Source organism: Ursus maritimus, unplaced genomic scaffold (genome assembly GCF_017311325.1).
Source record: "Ursus maritimus isolate PB19 unplaced genomic scaffold, ASM1731132v1 scaffold_7, whole genome shotgun sequence".
NCBI lineage: Eukaryota > Metazoa > Chordata > Mammalia > Carnivora > Ursidae > Ursus > Ursus maritimus.
Genome location: NW_024426885.1, coordinates 49,782,880 through 49,799,438, shown reverse-complemented (window position 1 = coordinate 49,799,438; position 16,559 = coordinate 49,782,880). Strand labels below are relative to the sequence as shown.

At 45.4% G+C, this 16,559-nt stretch overlaps 1 protein-coding gene across 1 annotated transcript in view; it reads left to right on the top strand.

The window, feature by feature from the left end:
* LRMDA (leucine rich melanocyte differentiation associated) overlaps positions 1-16,559 on the top strand; it is a 1,004,984-nt gene that overhangs the window by 583,736 nt on the left and 404,689 nt on the right. Inside the window, 1 exon segment of the mRNA XM_040624819.1 lies at positions 4,408-4,525. Within this exon segment, the coding sequence (XP_040480753.1) occupies positions 4,408-4,525 (118 nt within the window).

The window sequence follows — 16,559 nt, the reverse complement described above, 5'->3', positions numbered from 1 at the left end:
GCTCTTCCTTTTCTCCCCCTGCCAGTTTTGGGTGTCTCCTTAGAGGACTCCTGTAAGAAAATGGACCACTGAATATGAAAAGAGAGAGAACCTGAAAAGCTCTGTGTGTGGGTCTCACTTTTTGAGAATCTGCTTTCAGACGGAAACCAATGGGTCTTTACACACCTTCCTGGGAGCCCTGATTTTCTTCTTGATAACCTCACCTTCCGCATCACAGCCAAGAGTGTCCCTGACTTCCCGCCCCCAGCCCCAGGGCTTTCGCCTGGCCACCTTGGGAAGGTCAGGAAAATTGGAGTTGCCCTCTGGAACTGGGGACATGAGACTCAGAACTTAGACCGATCTCTTTTCATTAAGCAGTGCCCTGGCTTAACAAGCGGTTTTATAAATCTGAAGCTGTCTCCGGGTGTCGCAGGATTTATAGACGGGGGTTTCTGCCATAAAGTGGTTTATGATGGCTGCCTTCTGTGTTATTAGTAGCTGTCTCTTCCTTCAACCATTGCTGTTTGATAATAGCCTTAAAACACCCAGAATTACTTACCTGCAAGCCCCATTCCCGATAGCCCCTGTTGACAGTCTGAATAAGTTTACTGCCCTTTTGTTGTACTTTACCTTCAAAACAAACTGATTGAACCATCAATAGCTCGTGGAAGCTGACAGAGGCATGTCATCTGGACTAGCCCTTGTGATTGCAGGTTATCTGGGGGAGTTAACCTTCCCGCATTGTTAACTGAAATGTTTTATGTACTATGCAACTTTAGGATACGGCTGTGATAACCCCAGTAACTAAGTAATACATCACGGTAAAGAGATTTTGTTGCAACAAATAACCCTGGATTAAATTTACAAGGGTCGAATTGATATTGTAAAAGCCTTCATTCTGTGGCTTCGGGAATCCTCAGTTGTATTTTTATGGCAAACTTGTATTATACTCGGGATTGAAGCTGCAGCTTTTGACACCCTGACATGACCTAGAACAAAGGGAAATAGATCTCCCAAGACTGGGATGGGACAGGCGGGCAAAAGCCCACTGACTTATCACTTGGCAGTAATGTTTGGAGCTAGTTCCAAACCACCCGGGGGCAAGGAGATTTGGTGGATGTGGCTGCCTTCTGGGCGCTGTGTACCACAGACACTGGGGTAGGGCAGACCATGAGCAGAATCGGGATGGAGATTCCCCACCACCTCACCAACCTCATCATTCCAAAACTATTATTCGCCATGGTGTTATTTTCACTTGGACAGTGGTTTGCAACACGATCCGTGGCATCAACCATCCTGAGAACTTATTGGAAATGTACATTCCAGGCCCTACTCTCTAGGGGATCAGAAATTCTGGGGGTGGGGTCCTGTGGTCTGTGTTTCCACAAGCCGTCCAGGGGATGCTGGTGCCCTCTTGAGAGTGACTGTGCTGGAATATAAGCTCCTTGAGAGCAGGGACCTTGTCTGTTTCGAGCCTCACCTTATTCTCTGCACCTGGCACAGTTTATGACAGGTGGTAGCAGCTCACTAATTATTGGTCGTGTGAGTGAATGTATGAAGCCATCTCTAAGGGAGGAACTTTGGACCCTGGGCTGAGTCTCAGGCTGAATTATTTGGGGGCAAGCCTTCCTAGTGTCCCTCAAACCTCTCCAAGCACTCACCACCTAGGAAACCCCAGGCTGGCCGTCAGGATGGGAGTCAGGTCAGCCCTAGTTTCAGGGATGACTGGCAGCCTATTTCATGGGCTGTTTCTTCGATTGTATAAGACGAGTGCTCTGAAAACAGCAGCTCTTTGTCATCTAAAATTTTTAACTAGCTTAAAAGCCAGCACCTCTCTCTCTCTCCTTTGATTTCAGGGCTGTGATCCAAAGTGGGGCAAAATGACAACGTGCTGTCTGTTGTCATCATGGTTCCTGCCAGCCCCGTGAAGACATCTTTCATTCCATCATTAAACATTGGCTGATTTTCTAATACTGATGTTTTCTTCACCTGAATATTCATCTTTTCCCACCCTACACTTAGTGGGTGTCTTTACTTCTCTGAGCGTCACTCCTGACATATTGTTTCCATCTGTACATGTCTTTATTTGAAAGAATCTGTTGTCATCAAGACTTTTCTGCTATACGCAGAAGATGGAAGTTTTCTCTGACACTGACTGAGGCCAGTGGGAGTTCTACTGGAGGATAGAAGTTCATTTGAGGCTTCGTGGAAACTTTCTGATTTTGGATAAGGTTAGAGGGCATTTGTAAAGGAAAGGGAGAGGCTCAGGGAGAGATTGGAAAGAAGATCATAGATTGAGAACGGGGAGGAAGCCGGAAGTCGATAGTCAAATTTCCAGGACCTCAGGTGTTGGGGTGAACACTTATGGGGAAGAAAAGTATACCTCAAAAGAACTGCTTATTTTCATTAAGGAGTGTTTCGACTAGAAGCCTCTATGCTGTTTTCTCTGGCATTTCAGTCATCAACCAAACCTTTGGGCAAGTATATGGAGGCCACCTGGTGATGTGAGACCATCTTATGAAGGTGGAAGCTGGCCTTGGGAACCCAAGGCTCCCGTAAGGAGGGGGTCATGCTAAATACCCCCAGGTAACGTTTGCACCGAGAACAAGCTCAGCGCTTAGGATTGCTTTAGGGTTTGGTTCTTTGAAGATCACTTGAGATTTCTTGTTTCTCCTCTTTCTCCTCCAGCCATTAGTTTTCACTCATTCAGTGAGTAATGTTAGGTCCCTTTCTCTGTGCTCCCCAGAATTACTTTGTGCATAACCCCAATCTCGGCACTTAGCTGTGGGGTTTCTAATTTTTCTGTGTGAGTCTATCTTCCCCATTATATCAAGAACCCCTTTAAAAGCAGAAATCATGTTATAATCACCTCTGTGTACCTAGGGCCTGGCACATGGTAGGTGCTCAAGAAATATACAACTTAAACAAACTGGTATTTTATTGAGTCCATTCTAATACTACTTTTTGAGATAATATGAGGGTAAGAAAAAAAAGTCCCTGCCTTTAAGAAGCTCATAGGTGAGGACATCAACTGAACACCAATAAAATGATTAAAAAACCACCAGATGTTAGATGGTATGGTGCTCACAGTGTATCCTGGGAGTGCAGAGAAGGGAGACAACAATGTGGTCTGGAGATGCAGAAGAAAAGTTCATGTGGGTTAGGATTTGAAAGATGAGTGAATACTGAAGAGGCTGAAAACAGGAAGGAAATGACAGATTCCTATGGAGATAATTTATTCCTCTTGACATTGGATACTTACCTCTTCTTCCTAAGCAGGACAGGGTCTAAGCAATGGCTCCTTTGAGTGATCAAGTATGGGGGCTCGATGGAAAGCATCTGGGTTGGTAACTGTCCCTGAAGAAGACGTATAGGCAGGTGTCTATACCTTTTATGTATGTATTAAATGTTTATGTACCTACCCCATGGCCACCTGGATCTTCTCATCAATTCCAAATATACCTGCTTGAGGACAGTTCATCACACAAGCAGCCATTAGCTTATCCATGGAGGCCATGATGGACACCAAAGACTCTTTCTGGGGGAATCTGTATTAGTATTTGTTGAGCTATTAAATGCATATCCCCTATAAACTGATTCTTCTTGTTTCACCTTGGTAAAAATTATCTTCATAGTGCCAGTGTGGAAGTAACTCAGGGATGATGAGAAAATCCTCAAGTCCCCTCTTCAATTCTTCAAGGAAACATTTCTCAGTTATGTGCACTCCTTCCTTCTATCTCAAAGTCATGTATGTTATTACAGCCTCTGGTTTATTGTCCTGGATGGCCAGTCAGTGTCTCTTGTCTTAGTTTCAAATTGAAGATGTGTTTTGTTTTGTTTTAAAGATTTTATTTTTAAGTAATCTCTACATCCATTGTGGTGGCTTAAACTCACAACCCCGAAATCAAGAGTCACATGCTCTACTGACTGAGCCAGCCAAGCTTCCCAAAGATTTGCTTATCTCTCAGAAATGAGAGTTACACAGATGACCACAGGAATGGCAATGACATAAATGGTACAGTTAGGTTGTAGGTTAGTTTCCCTGAGAACTTTCTGCATAGCAAAGAAGCCAGGCCCATTTCTAGAAAGGACGGGCAGTTGTGGGGGGGTGGGTACACTGATAGAATCTTCCTGCCTCATCAGGTGCGTGCGTGTGCGTGTGTGTGTGTGTGTGTGTGTGTGTCTACATTTGAATCAAGAACAATCAATAGTGTACATTTTTAAGGATTAGTTGTATGTGTAAAATATAATTATTTAGATTTCTGCAAAGAGTGATTATTCATTCTTCATGAAAGAAAAGAGAAGCAGCAGCCAAGATCTAAACTTCTGAAGACCTAATGATGTAGATCCCTGAGCATGAGACAAATTGCATGGATCTTTGAGGCCATCACCTACCCTCCTGAGTTGTCTCTGACTATTTTCTTTCAGATGCTTTGTTCTGCACAAGCTGCCCAATTTGAAGTTTCTGGATGCCCGGAAAGTAACCAGACAAGAACGAGAGGAAGCTTTGCTCAGAGGGTCGTTCATGAAAGTGGTGAAGCCCAAGGTAAGGCGCCTACTTTCTGGTCTTCACAAGGGGTTTATGTCTTGTCTCACTGATTATTATTTGCACGTTAGAGGATGTTCTTCTGTGTTTGGAACGCAGGAGAGATCTGCAACCAGGGTTGTATCCGTGGGTACACTGTTGGCCTAACAAGACGTAGGACTGGGAATAAATTGGATCTTCCTGTGATCCATCTAAGGGGACCTTATTTGTAAGGTGATTTCACCCAGGTGGCTCTTTTACCAATAAAGCAGCACCATACACAGCCCAATGGTGATGTTCTGGGGGGAAGATTTCAGGTCTCCTTGAAGATGTTTCTTTTACAAGGTGGGGCCTCTGCAGGTCTGTTGCCAAGAAAGGAGAAAGAAGTAAGCTTGGGGTATTTACTTTTCCTCAGGTGGGTAACATTCGTTCAGTGACCCACAGGGAGCTCTCCTTTCTTGGGGCCATAGTGAAGGTAGGGGAGAGTGATTTTCTTCTGTTCACAAGGTATGAGGGCTCAAGAGCTCTCGGAGATATTATTAGTGAGAAAGGTCATTTTTTTCTGACAATGTGACCTGGGACTAGCATATCCCCACATGCAGCTCCCCAGAGCTCCTGGGAATAGTTTTACTGACCTTTCCTTTATCCGCTGAGTCTGCATCCAGGTCATGGAAGTGAATATGGTGTCATCTTAATGACAGCATTGATGAGGCAAGGGAGATGTGGCTTTGAGTCTTGGATTCAGATTCAAGGAGATTTTTAAGGATGTGAAACATTTTCTCTTTGGAAGGAGCTGGGATTCTTCCGTGAAGCCCAAGGCTGGAGAATGGACCACATGACTCTTGATGACCCCTTTTGAGGTCCCTCACTGCCCCAGGGCCCCGTGGAACTACCCAGTCACTTCCTGTGGGACCCTAGCTTGTGTGTTGAAAACACTGGCCCAGAAATCCTGGAGGTCTGGTTTGTCCTCGCTTATTGACTTAGAGTGCCTTGCACATGCATTGAAAATGATTAAGAGGGAAAGAGAAAAAACAAACAGAACCAAAACAGAAAAATGAAACCTCTTCCATCAAGTTGCTTGGCTGGCAGCAGACCTCAGGCCACTTTTTTTCCCTTGAATCCATGAGGTGCCACTTTTTTTCCCTTGAATCCATGAGGTGCAACTTATTTCCCGTTATGCTGAATAAAATTGCTAACAGTTGTGGAAATATATGATATGGAGGGTATAATACTGGCAGATAAATGTATTGTTACCTGTTTCATCATGTGGGAAATTAATTGAGTGATTCGTTTCATAGCTATTAAAGTGTTAACAGTTTTTCTTATTGAGGCACACATTCGATGTATTGCTCATGACTGCCTTTAGTTATTCCAGCTTTTGTAATTTTGTCCAAATGAAAGAATTTATTTCTTGGCCTCCCCCCCCCCCCTTTTTTTTTTTTTTTTTGGTTAAAAGATTCCAGAGGCAGCCGACATCACCAAACAAAGGACAACAAATGAACTGTTTATAATATCTTGGGTTCCTGCCCATTCCACATTTTCCACCTTCATGTATGCATGCATGTTACACGACAGATCCGTATTTCTCCGGCTCCCCCTGTTCTTGACAGGGGAAGCACTACATTGTCCCAGGAAATCGGAAGAAGCACTAATACAATACCCACCACGTGTGCTCACCACTGCCCTAAGGCTCTTTGTATTCTAATCTGTGAGTCCTCAGGCAACCCTGCAATGTAGGAGGAAGGGAGCACTGGCTGACTCTGCAGGTGGGGTAACTGAGGCCTGGAGGTGTTAATTGGGCAGCCCGGCTAGTTAGAGCTGGGACTGGGGCTGGACTGGTGTGTCTGACCACAGAGCCACACCCTTCGACTCCGCTCTTACCGCTGGAGCAAGTGAGCCACCCATTTTCCCTGTGCATTTCTCTGTTGCAGATAAAAGCCTCGGAAGAAGGCCTAGAGGAAGAAAACAGGTAAAAGCTGAACTGCTCTCTTGGGGTCAGATGGCAGAAAGCTGAACTGCTCTCTTGGGGTCAGATGGCAGCCGGGGCTGAAACCCCGCCCGGCTTTGAAAGCAGGCAGGCATGGCTCCTTAAAGTCCAGTAGTAGCCGGCTCTCTGAGTCATGAACAGCGTCAGCAGAAATGCTTTTCAAAGCTCCAGATTAGTTTCTAATCAATTATAGAATTAGCTTATGTTTGTGTGATTGACTCCCACATCTTTACTAATGGTGTTAAGCTTAAAAATACCCATTAATTATTTGAGGAGAGACAAAAACACTCTGACAAAGCATGGGGATCTTCAGCTGTTATCTTTTCGGAGAGTCACATGATTTCCAAACTGGAGAGGCCTTCTGAAATCAGCTGGTCTGTGCTGTCACTTGATGGGTGAAAGAACCGGGTGAGGGTGTAGTTTCCGGAGGCACCCCCCTGTCCCCCCGCCCCGCCTGGTCCCACGGAGGCAGAGCCGGGGTCAGAAGGCAGGGGCCCGGGCTTCCGGTTGAGTGCTCTATCTGCGCCCGGATGCTTCGAGCGCACAGGACTGACTTCGCTGTGCTCCTGCTTGCACGGCCCACTCATGCTTCTCTCGAATGCCAGGGAACTCCCCCAGGCCTGTCTTCAGGATACGCATTGGTACTTTTCTTGCGGATAGCAGGAGGCCAAATGAGTTTCTTACTGAATTAATAAATTGGCGCTAAAAAGGCTGGTTCTCGCCTGCGCGCAGTGTGTGCAGACGTCTGTTTGTTCCTGCGCAGGTGTGCATACACGCTCTCTGTCTCTGTGTGTGTATACATATATATGTTCTGGGAGGTCTGTGTACACTCGGAGTCGGCTTCTAAGTGGAGAGCGATTTCCTCCCCGTCAATTGCCGACGTTGTGCTGAGCACACTTGCTGAAGACCTATTTCTCATCACAGAGTCGGAATGGCAAGTTGGCTTCTGTCCTTTCTCAGGCAGCAGAGGCCCTGTTGTGCTCGTTCAGCAGAATGCTCTGATGGATGATGGAGGGGGCCGTGATTTGGGGAGCTGTTTTCATTTTATTCCTGACATAAAGTATTTGGGAGAATGGAAAATGCCTCTCCAATCACAGCTCTTGCCTTGGAGGTAGGGGACAGGCAGTCTGGGTGTTCTCGGCTGACGCAGATGCAAAATCATCCAGAACTCATAAAGCCCCTATGTCACAAAGGTTTGATTTGTACCTGGCAGGCCCTGGCGCCTGAGCACGAGTTCGCTCTAGCCTTCTGCCGTGATGACACATTTCCCTTCCATCGCTGCCTTTTGGCTTTTGTTGTTTAAAAGCTGCTTTCTGTCTGAGCTCTGATTGTCCTATAGAAAGATGCCATCATTCATTAGGGAAGTGATAGCTAATTCTACAATGGACTCTTCTAGACTGGTGTGTTTGTCTTGTGAGTTAATGGACCTACGACAGCTAGGCTTCCCTCATTTCCTGGAATTTTAAAGAAAAGCTGTATCTTTTGCAAATATTGGCCATGGAATCATGCCATTGTCAATGCCGAGAGCACCAAGCTGGATGCAGAGAAGGTGGGGAGGCCCCCAAAGAAGGGCTTCTGTGATGGCCAGACCATGATCCCCCTTGCCACATCAGGGAACATAAATCAAAGGGGCGCGAGGCCTGTCCAGGAGGGTATGCGTGGCGGGCATGCCAGCCCTACACATCAGACAGTTCAAGAATCCGACAGTCGGAATTGCTTAATTATGTCCTGGCTTTGTAATTATTCATCCCTGTTCTGGCAAAGAGCAAGGTTGTCATTTCTTTGACATAATTATTTAAAGCTGAGCCCTCTTGTTTACAGGCATGTATATGAAGTTGGCTACCAACTGTGTAATGTTCAGAACCTTATAGAAGCAGTGGGGAGAGCAGCTACAGGGACAGCTGGCCCGAGAATCACAGCCTGTGTTAGAAAGTGTTTTGACATGTGTACTTTTGCTTATATTTGTGGCCATTCTGTTATAGGTGAGAGAAGGTAATAGGTATGTTTGTGGGTGTCAGCATGTCCTTGAAAATATGTGATGCATGCCTTTATGTGGGCCTGCCTGGGTTTCCTATCCTGTGTAGTTGTGTATTTGTATAGTTTATATATTTGTGTGTGTGTATCTTTGAAATAGTCTTTTTTCCTGATGGGGTGGAAGCTGTGTGTGTGTGTGTGTGTGTGTGTGTGTGTCCCAGAAAAGGAGGGAAAGGGAGAGGAGGAGGAGGGAAGGAGGGAGAGGAAGACATGATGGATTAAAGGAATAAACTTCTGAGTCTATGTACCTTCTGGAAATCTTTTTTATTCCTGACCTTAAACTGAAAGTTGGACGTTATTTGGGGTCTGAGGATCGCCTCCTTCCAGGGCCACACTACACAGTCCCGCTCCTCACACTGGCACGAGGACCCAACTCCCTGGTTTCCTTTAGCTTCCTTCATCTGTGTCTACGTTTTTGGACTGACACACACACAACAATGGCAGCCCAGGATAAAGATACGTAATAGGAGCTTTGGGAAGCCAGCTTCTGTCAGGATGAAGCAGCCCCTCATCTACCGAGATGTCAGCTCCATGAGGGTAGGAACTTGCCTGTTTTTATTGCCCCCGTATCCCCAGGGCCTAGTTTATAGCAGAGGCTCAGCCAATACTCGTCAAAAGAGTGAACTGGAAACAGCAGAGCCTTTTGGAAGATCCATCGTGAAAGGTGGTCCATTTTTTTTTTTTATTGCTTCAATATGGTCTTCTGGAAAAGCAGGGAAGGGACCTCTGCCTTAAAAAAAAATGTAATAGCTTGAATCTGTGCGTTGGCAGAAAGGAGAGATTCTGGGTTGTGTATTTGTTTTTCCAAAGGGTTTACCCCCGGATTACTTACGATGGCAAAACCTCCGGCCGCCCTGATTGCCGGCCTGGGCTTCTCCAGCAGATAGTATTGCTGGGGAAGGCAAGGGTGTGATCTGAGCTCACGCTCCCTGTCACTGTGCACAGTGTTCTCTGCGTCCTTCTCTCGGAATCCACCTGCTCCTATGAAGGCTTGTGGGAAATAAAAACTAGCTTTTCTCAGCAAACATATTGAGGTGCTCCACAAATCTATGTGTAGTTTAAATGAGATTTTCCTGGTCTTAGCTGCCATTGTCGTGTGTGTGTGTGTGTGTGTGTGTCTATTCCATGAAGGAGCACTGCCTAGTGGCTTGCTTGGTTTACTTAATTGTTTTATGCCTAGTCGAATTCTTCCCTACCTGCTACCTTGTTCTGAAGCACAGTGTGCGTATCTTTTGTACCTTCTGTTATGCCAGTCTGGCACAGTTGCGAACATGTAGGAGGTTATTAGAAACTACCTCTAAATTGATTACAATTTTTAACATTTACTCTATACTGTTTTCAGGAATATATATTTTATATAAAGCCACGGTATGCCTATAAATAAATATTGTAAACCACATATACATGCACTTAAATAGGTGATAAGTTAATATATATTGAAAGTTCTTTACCGTGCCAAACGTTCAGAAGAAAACTAAAAATGTCAGCTTATTTTCTGGATATTTCTAATTACCTGAATATGTTAGTGTTTTATTGTTCTTTTCTGTTTTCATGCAGATGTTTCCTGTCTACAGACATATTCAGATTCTATTTTCAGTTGCTTTATAGTAAATTTTGAAGGGAGGAAAAAATTTTAAATTAATTTATTTTTTGGAAGATGCTTGGGTGATGTGTTTGGAAACAACTCCAGAAGCAAAAAATTTGCAGTCTGTTTGTTTTTCAGTCTTCTTCCTGATTTCACAGTTTGCCACATTCGTCGGAGGTAGGGGGGAGGATTTTATATTTCTCCATTTTTAGCAGCATGGCATCTTGTGTCTCAAGTAAATGCTTTCAGAGTACTGTTCTTTGGGGGCAATTTTGGTATGCCTTCATTGCCTTGCTTTTGCATGGCAACCATCTGTAATCAAAGATAGGGACGTTTTATCTCCTGCTCCTGAGCAAAGCCTTAGGGACAGAGAGTCGAAATCCATAGTAGGGAGAAGGAAAGTGAAACAGAAGTGTTGGTGCTGAAGGCAGCTTCTTGGAGCCTCTCCCAGAAGTCCCTGGGGCCTGGCCAGGTGCTGAGCACAGAGCAGGTGTCACTCTAATCCATTAGGCCCAAGGTCTCATGAGAGATTGTTGTGTCTCTGTTGGAGCCACTGGCTTTCACTGCATCCCAGTGGCCCAACTCTTCCTCTTTTTGGCCTCCCTCTACCGTGCTCACTTTTGTCCACAGATATTTAGACAGACACGTGCCTAGAGAATCATGGAAGTAAGTGGCATTCTTTAGGGAATTCGATCCCTAGGATACTTCATACAGCTCTAGAACTTCACAGTTGGCACAAGAGTGGTAGAGTTCACTGTTTATCTAAAATTGTGTATTTCTTTTTACTTCCCCATTCTATTGACTTTGGCCTTGGCCATGTGATGCTTTGGCTAATGGGATGTGAGTGCGGGTGACAGCATGCCAATTCTGGGCCACAGCCTTATGAGGTACCATGTGTTTCCACTCACTCCTCTCGCGTGCCTGCCATTTGCTGTGAAAAGAACACAAAATACACATTGAGCAGGCCTGAACCTAGACTGCAGCCTGAAGCAGATCTACCGCTGCCAATCACAGACCTCTGCATAAGAGATAAATTCTTGTTGTAAGCCGCTAGGATTTTGAGTAGTGTTGCTGCAGGAACTTGACTAATAGGTAGGCCATCCATCCATCCATCCATCCTGCCCTCTGGTCCTTCCCTGGCCACTTGAACCAGGGCTCTTAACTAGGACACAACTTTTTAGTTTTTGGTGTCACAACATCAACTTCTTGAGGCTTTCTGGATGCTTAGCTAATTAGGATTGCAAGGTCAGCCCAAGAGTTGATCGACTGCCCAGTAGTACATTATTAGATGTGTTGGCACTTTCCTGATATATGAGTAAATACAATGCCTAGCATGTATTGTGTTCAGTGTGTTCTAGATATTGTATCAGTGACTTAGCAATATTATCCTGAATCTACAAATGAGGAAACTGATGATCAGAGAATTTATGTGTATCACCTGAAATTACAGAGCAATGTAGAATCAGCTTCTTCCTTGGGTCTCCCTAGGCTCCAAAGCTCACCCTTTTTCCCCAATGTATCTTAAATTTCATTAACAGGCATGAAAATATAATGGGAGGTAGGAGTAAAAGAGTGGGAAGATGAGGATGTGGAAGGGAACCAAAGGTAACTTTGTGATTTGACCTTCTGACTACTCCCCACTCCAACCCATTTTGGTGAAATGCATGGTCTAGGCAGAGAATTGTAGGAGCTGGGCCACGGAGGGCTCAGTTTCTTAGGCCAAGTTTGCAATTTAATTTGAGGATGAGGAGGAACCTTGGCAAGGTTTGAAGTGGGAGGAAAGTATGGGTAGGTCTCTGCTGGGAGAGGGAGTGATAGCGCCCTGTGCACAGCAGGTACGGTAGACAGCTGTGAGAGGCAGCCACTGGCCCAGGGCTTCCCAGCATTCAGAATGCCCCGGCCACTGTAGGTGCTCAGATGGCCAGAGAGGTCGAAGACCTAGGGTTGAGGGCCTTCTCCCCACGAGTTCGGGAAAGCGTCTGGGTGGTAGCAAGCAGCTCAGACACTGGGATGAGGAGGAAGCTGATGGCTGGTAGAGACCCAGCAATAACTCCCCTGGAAATGGGTCCATGGCTTTCTAAAAAAGTTCTTTGACATTTTCTCACCTCGAAGACCCCTGTTGGCTATGGTATAGTTGCTTTAGTTTTGAGGAGTGGATTTAGGGCCTTGTAAGTGGGCTGTGAAAAGTCCTTCCTCATGGGATCTCTGGTCATGACTGATATGGAGCCCTTAGAGCTGATTATGTCTGTAAACTGTGCATTTACAGCTTGACATTTTCATGATCCACTTGAGAAGACGGTTTCTGGTTTTTTGCCTTTGCAATTTAGGTTTTTTTGTTACTTTTAAAAATTAGCTTGAAAGGAAAGAAAAGAGAAGCAATAAATAAAGATGCCTCCCTAAGACAGTGGGTTTTCATAGAATAAAGTTGAGGCCCTGCCTTCAAGTTACCATATTTTAAGCTAATATTACCCTGGGTTCCGTGTGCAGCATCAGGGCTGGGCAGGGAGCTGCGCCCCCCAGCAGGTGCATTGGTCAGCTTGAACAACACCTTAGCCTTCACATGCTTTATTCCACTTGTCACACCTCCCCCACCCCACTGATTCTTTGCTTTGAGCCTGGGGATTCTAGCCCACTGAAGAGAAAGAGTAGGTTGGAAATACAGAGGCAACTTGTTTAGGAGCAGAGAAAAAAGGCTAGTGACTGAGGTCTGAGTGAAGGAACATCAGGAAAGCATCAGAGTCCCTACCCCTCAGTGAGCTCAGGGCCTTGCTTTCGATCCTTGTGAACTCTGTGGCTTCATGAAGCTCTGCCTTGCTTTGAAAGTCCCTTCTGGGACATGGAAACATCAGATGGTGGGGCCTGAACCCCCAGGCAGATAGACATCCTAGAAGGCAGGGAAGGCTGCTGGATGGATGGCCCACTGGGGAAAAATCATGAACATTGTTCTGAAGTTAACTTTGATTTATGTTACGAGTATTTGCAGTTCTCTGGCTAAGGAAAAAGGATAAAATGAAGATGGCATGGTCCTAATTTCTGCTCTTGAGTTTGGTTATTTCCAAAGTGCCTGCAACTAATAGCAGGTGGACTAGTTTGTGAGGGCCGCTGTGACACATACCACAGACTGGGTGGCTTCAACAACACACATTCGTTTCTCATTCTGGGGGCTCTAAGTCCAAGATCTAGGTGTTGGTGGGAATTGGTTTCTTCTGAGGCCTCTCTCCTTGGCATGCAGATAGCTGCCTTCCCCCTGTGGCCTCACATGGTGTTCTTGCTATGTGTGCCCATCCCTGCCAGCTCTGTGTGTGTGCAGATTTCAGCTTCTTACTGGGACACTAGTCATATGGGATTAGGACCCATCTAATGGCTTATTTCAGCTTATTTGCCTCTTTAAAGGCTCTGTCTTTAAACGTAATCCCATTCTGAGCTTCTGGGAGTTACAGCTTAAACATATCATTTGGGGGGGGGGATATAATCCAGCTCCTCCCCGCAGACAAGAAGGGGTGAACTTTAAGAAGATATAAAAGAAAACTCGAGTAAGCTTAGTGATGGAAGGGATGTCTCTGGTATTTAACATTTACTTGTGTTTTCATTGTCCCCAAAAGCCTAAGAAGCAAAGTATTAGCAGACAGGATAAAGTAGTGGGATACTCTTAGGCTGTCCAGCTTGAACACGGGTGAAAGTTTTCACAAAGTCTGGTTGCAATAAGACTGTAATCAGTTTGTCTGAACGTGAAATACATACTTTTTGAATATCATCCAGGTGAGAGCCAAGCAGGTATAATAGGTAAATACCAGTATCAGTATGAGCTCCAGTAATGGCACTTCCTGCCTCAACACAGGAGTTCCAGCGAGGAGCCCGATGCTCAGAGGAGAGCTTCTTCGCATTTACCATAATTACCTTTTCGGGGCGCCTGGGTGGCACGGTCAGTTAGGTGTCCGACTCTTGGTTTCGACTCTGGTCATGATTTCAAGGTCCTTGGGATCGAGTCCCGCATTAGGCTCTGTGCTCAGCGGGGAGTCTGCTTGAGATTCTTTTTCTCCCTCTGCCTCTCCCACTCATTCTCTCTCTCAAATAAATAAATCTTTAAAAAAAAATAGCCTTTTCTCCTAGAACGTGCCATTTGCCCTAAATGGTTACTTGATAAGTCAAAGGAAGCAGTTTCTTGTTGTAAGGGAGAAGAGTTAGGACACATTTCCATGGCTTCCTGCCTGTGCCTTCAGAGGGCTTATTTCTCCCTGCCCAGACCTTCAGGGCCATCTATGTTCTCAGGTAGCTTGTGAGTTGGGTGAACTCTGGGGGAAGCATGTTTTCGCCTCTCTATTGTTTTGTCCACCTGTGGTCACCGTGGCTTCCTTCTGGGGGCCGTGTACCCAGTCTGGCTCCAAATGCATCCTCGCTGGCCCTCTGACCAGGCAAAGTGGTGTTTCACAAGCATGATAAGGCAGGTCTGCCCTTGGGGTCCCTGAAGGCTGGTGGTACAATTAGCTCTTTTATTTGCTTTTCTGCTCCTTACAGTAGAGCGTCTTAGATTAACAGACAGGGCACCATCAATAATGCACAGATGCTCTGTAATTGGGGCTTCCTTTGATGTTAATTTAGCTAAGTTCAATGCTATTGTCAGTGATAGCAATTACACTCAGCCTTTTCACCAAGGACATTTTAGGATAATTTTATTTTTCATGTGCATTTTAAAATATGGCAGTAAATTCTGAGCTACATTACCTGAATTAGAACTCATTATTTCTTTTCAACAGTGAACTAATGCTCTCTGTCTAGGCTCCAAAGCTGTAATTTTTTTTTTCTTTTTGAAGTGGGGAATTTTAAGTGGGGCTTCTACTCCATGAAGCTTTTAACTGGTGAGCAAAATTTAGAAGTAAATCACTTGTTTTTTGTTGGCATTTTGAAGTGTCACAGAGGCTATCTGGCTGAGAGACCTCTCCTGTGCTTTATTTGGCCCATTTTTATTCATTCCTCCCCACCACCCAACCTTTACTTTTATTCTTGACATGATTCAAGGAGTTGCCTCCAGCTGCTCTTTGGGGAAGGTTTAAAATCTGGATTTATTGGCTATTGTATTCCATGGGAAACATATGATTCTTACTTTGTTCCTGGGCTATTGTCGGATTTGCTGTTCCTTTTAGAGGCCAGTCCCACTCCACATTGCAGGTGGAGTTTGGATTCAAGGCTGAACTTCTACCTTCTGCTGTTTCTCCATTCTTAAGATGGGGTGCATGATGCCTCCTTCCATGTTTGTTGTAAAATTTAAATGAGATAATATGTGTAAGGCACTCACGCTCTCTCTGGTATGTAGAAGCAGGGGCAGCTAGTGGTGTTAGCTGTGTAATTTCAAAGCAGGTCTTTTCTTTTCTTTTCTTTTCTTTTCTTTTCTTTCTTTCTTTCTTTTTTTTTTTTTTTTTGTGGCATCACTGTGTCATCGGTTTGTGTGGGTGAACACAGGGAAGGTCATTTGGACTTGAGGCGGGGGATATATTAGCCCAGGCTGCCGTAACAAAACACTATAGATGAACTGGCTTTAAACAACAGAAATGCATTTTTTTCATGGTTTTGGGGCTGGAAGTCCAGATCGTGGTGCCATCATGGTCTACAGATGGCCACCTTCTTGGCTGGGTCCTCAAAATGCTGAGAGAGAGAGAGAGAGGGAGAGAGAGAGAATATGCAGGTGGATGGATCTTCCTCTTTTTATAAGGCCACAGTCCTGTTGGATCAGAGCCCCACCCTTATGACCTCATTTGACCTTAATTACTTCCAAAGGATTTTATCTCCAGAGACAGGCACACTGGGAGTTAGGGCTTCCACATAGGAATTCTGGGGGGACATAGTTCAGTCCATAGAAGGGGGTATTGCCACCATATTCCTGGTGGCTTCACTGGATTTTAAGATAAATGAAATGTTTCGAAGACTTGTGCTAAGCATCTACCTTCTGATGAGAGTAAAGCACCTATCAGAAGGGAATCTGGGAGGAGAAAGAAGGCCCCATATTCATCCTGGAGAGGCCCTGGCCCCTCCATTTGAGGGTCTCCCCAGGCACTGCACAGGGCCTTTTTGTTCTTGTGGGGACGGTGGAAGGAGAGAACCGGGGCAAAGGGGAGGCACAGAAGTGAGTACAGCGTGGAGGACGAGGCCGCCCCGCTGTCACCGGGAGCAGGAGGATGGCAGTGCCATGGCCCCAGCTGGATCGCGCTGGAGCCAAGGAGTTGTGCCCAGGGCCCACATCCGGAAAAGGATGCCTGGTGCAGAGATAACTCTTTAAGCCCTCTTGTTTGGGTGACTTTGGACTCACTTCTCTTAATCCCCCTCCAACTCCCTTGGCGAAACCTAGAAATCAAGGCCAATGGTGAGATCCTGGAATTTGTCATTGGAGTCAACCCCTTCTACCCCATAGTAAAATGAAGAAAATTGGGCAGTGGAATCCGAGGGGGCCTTCCACA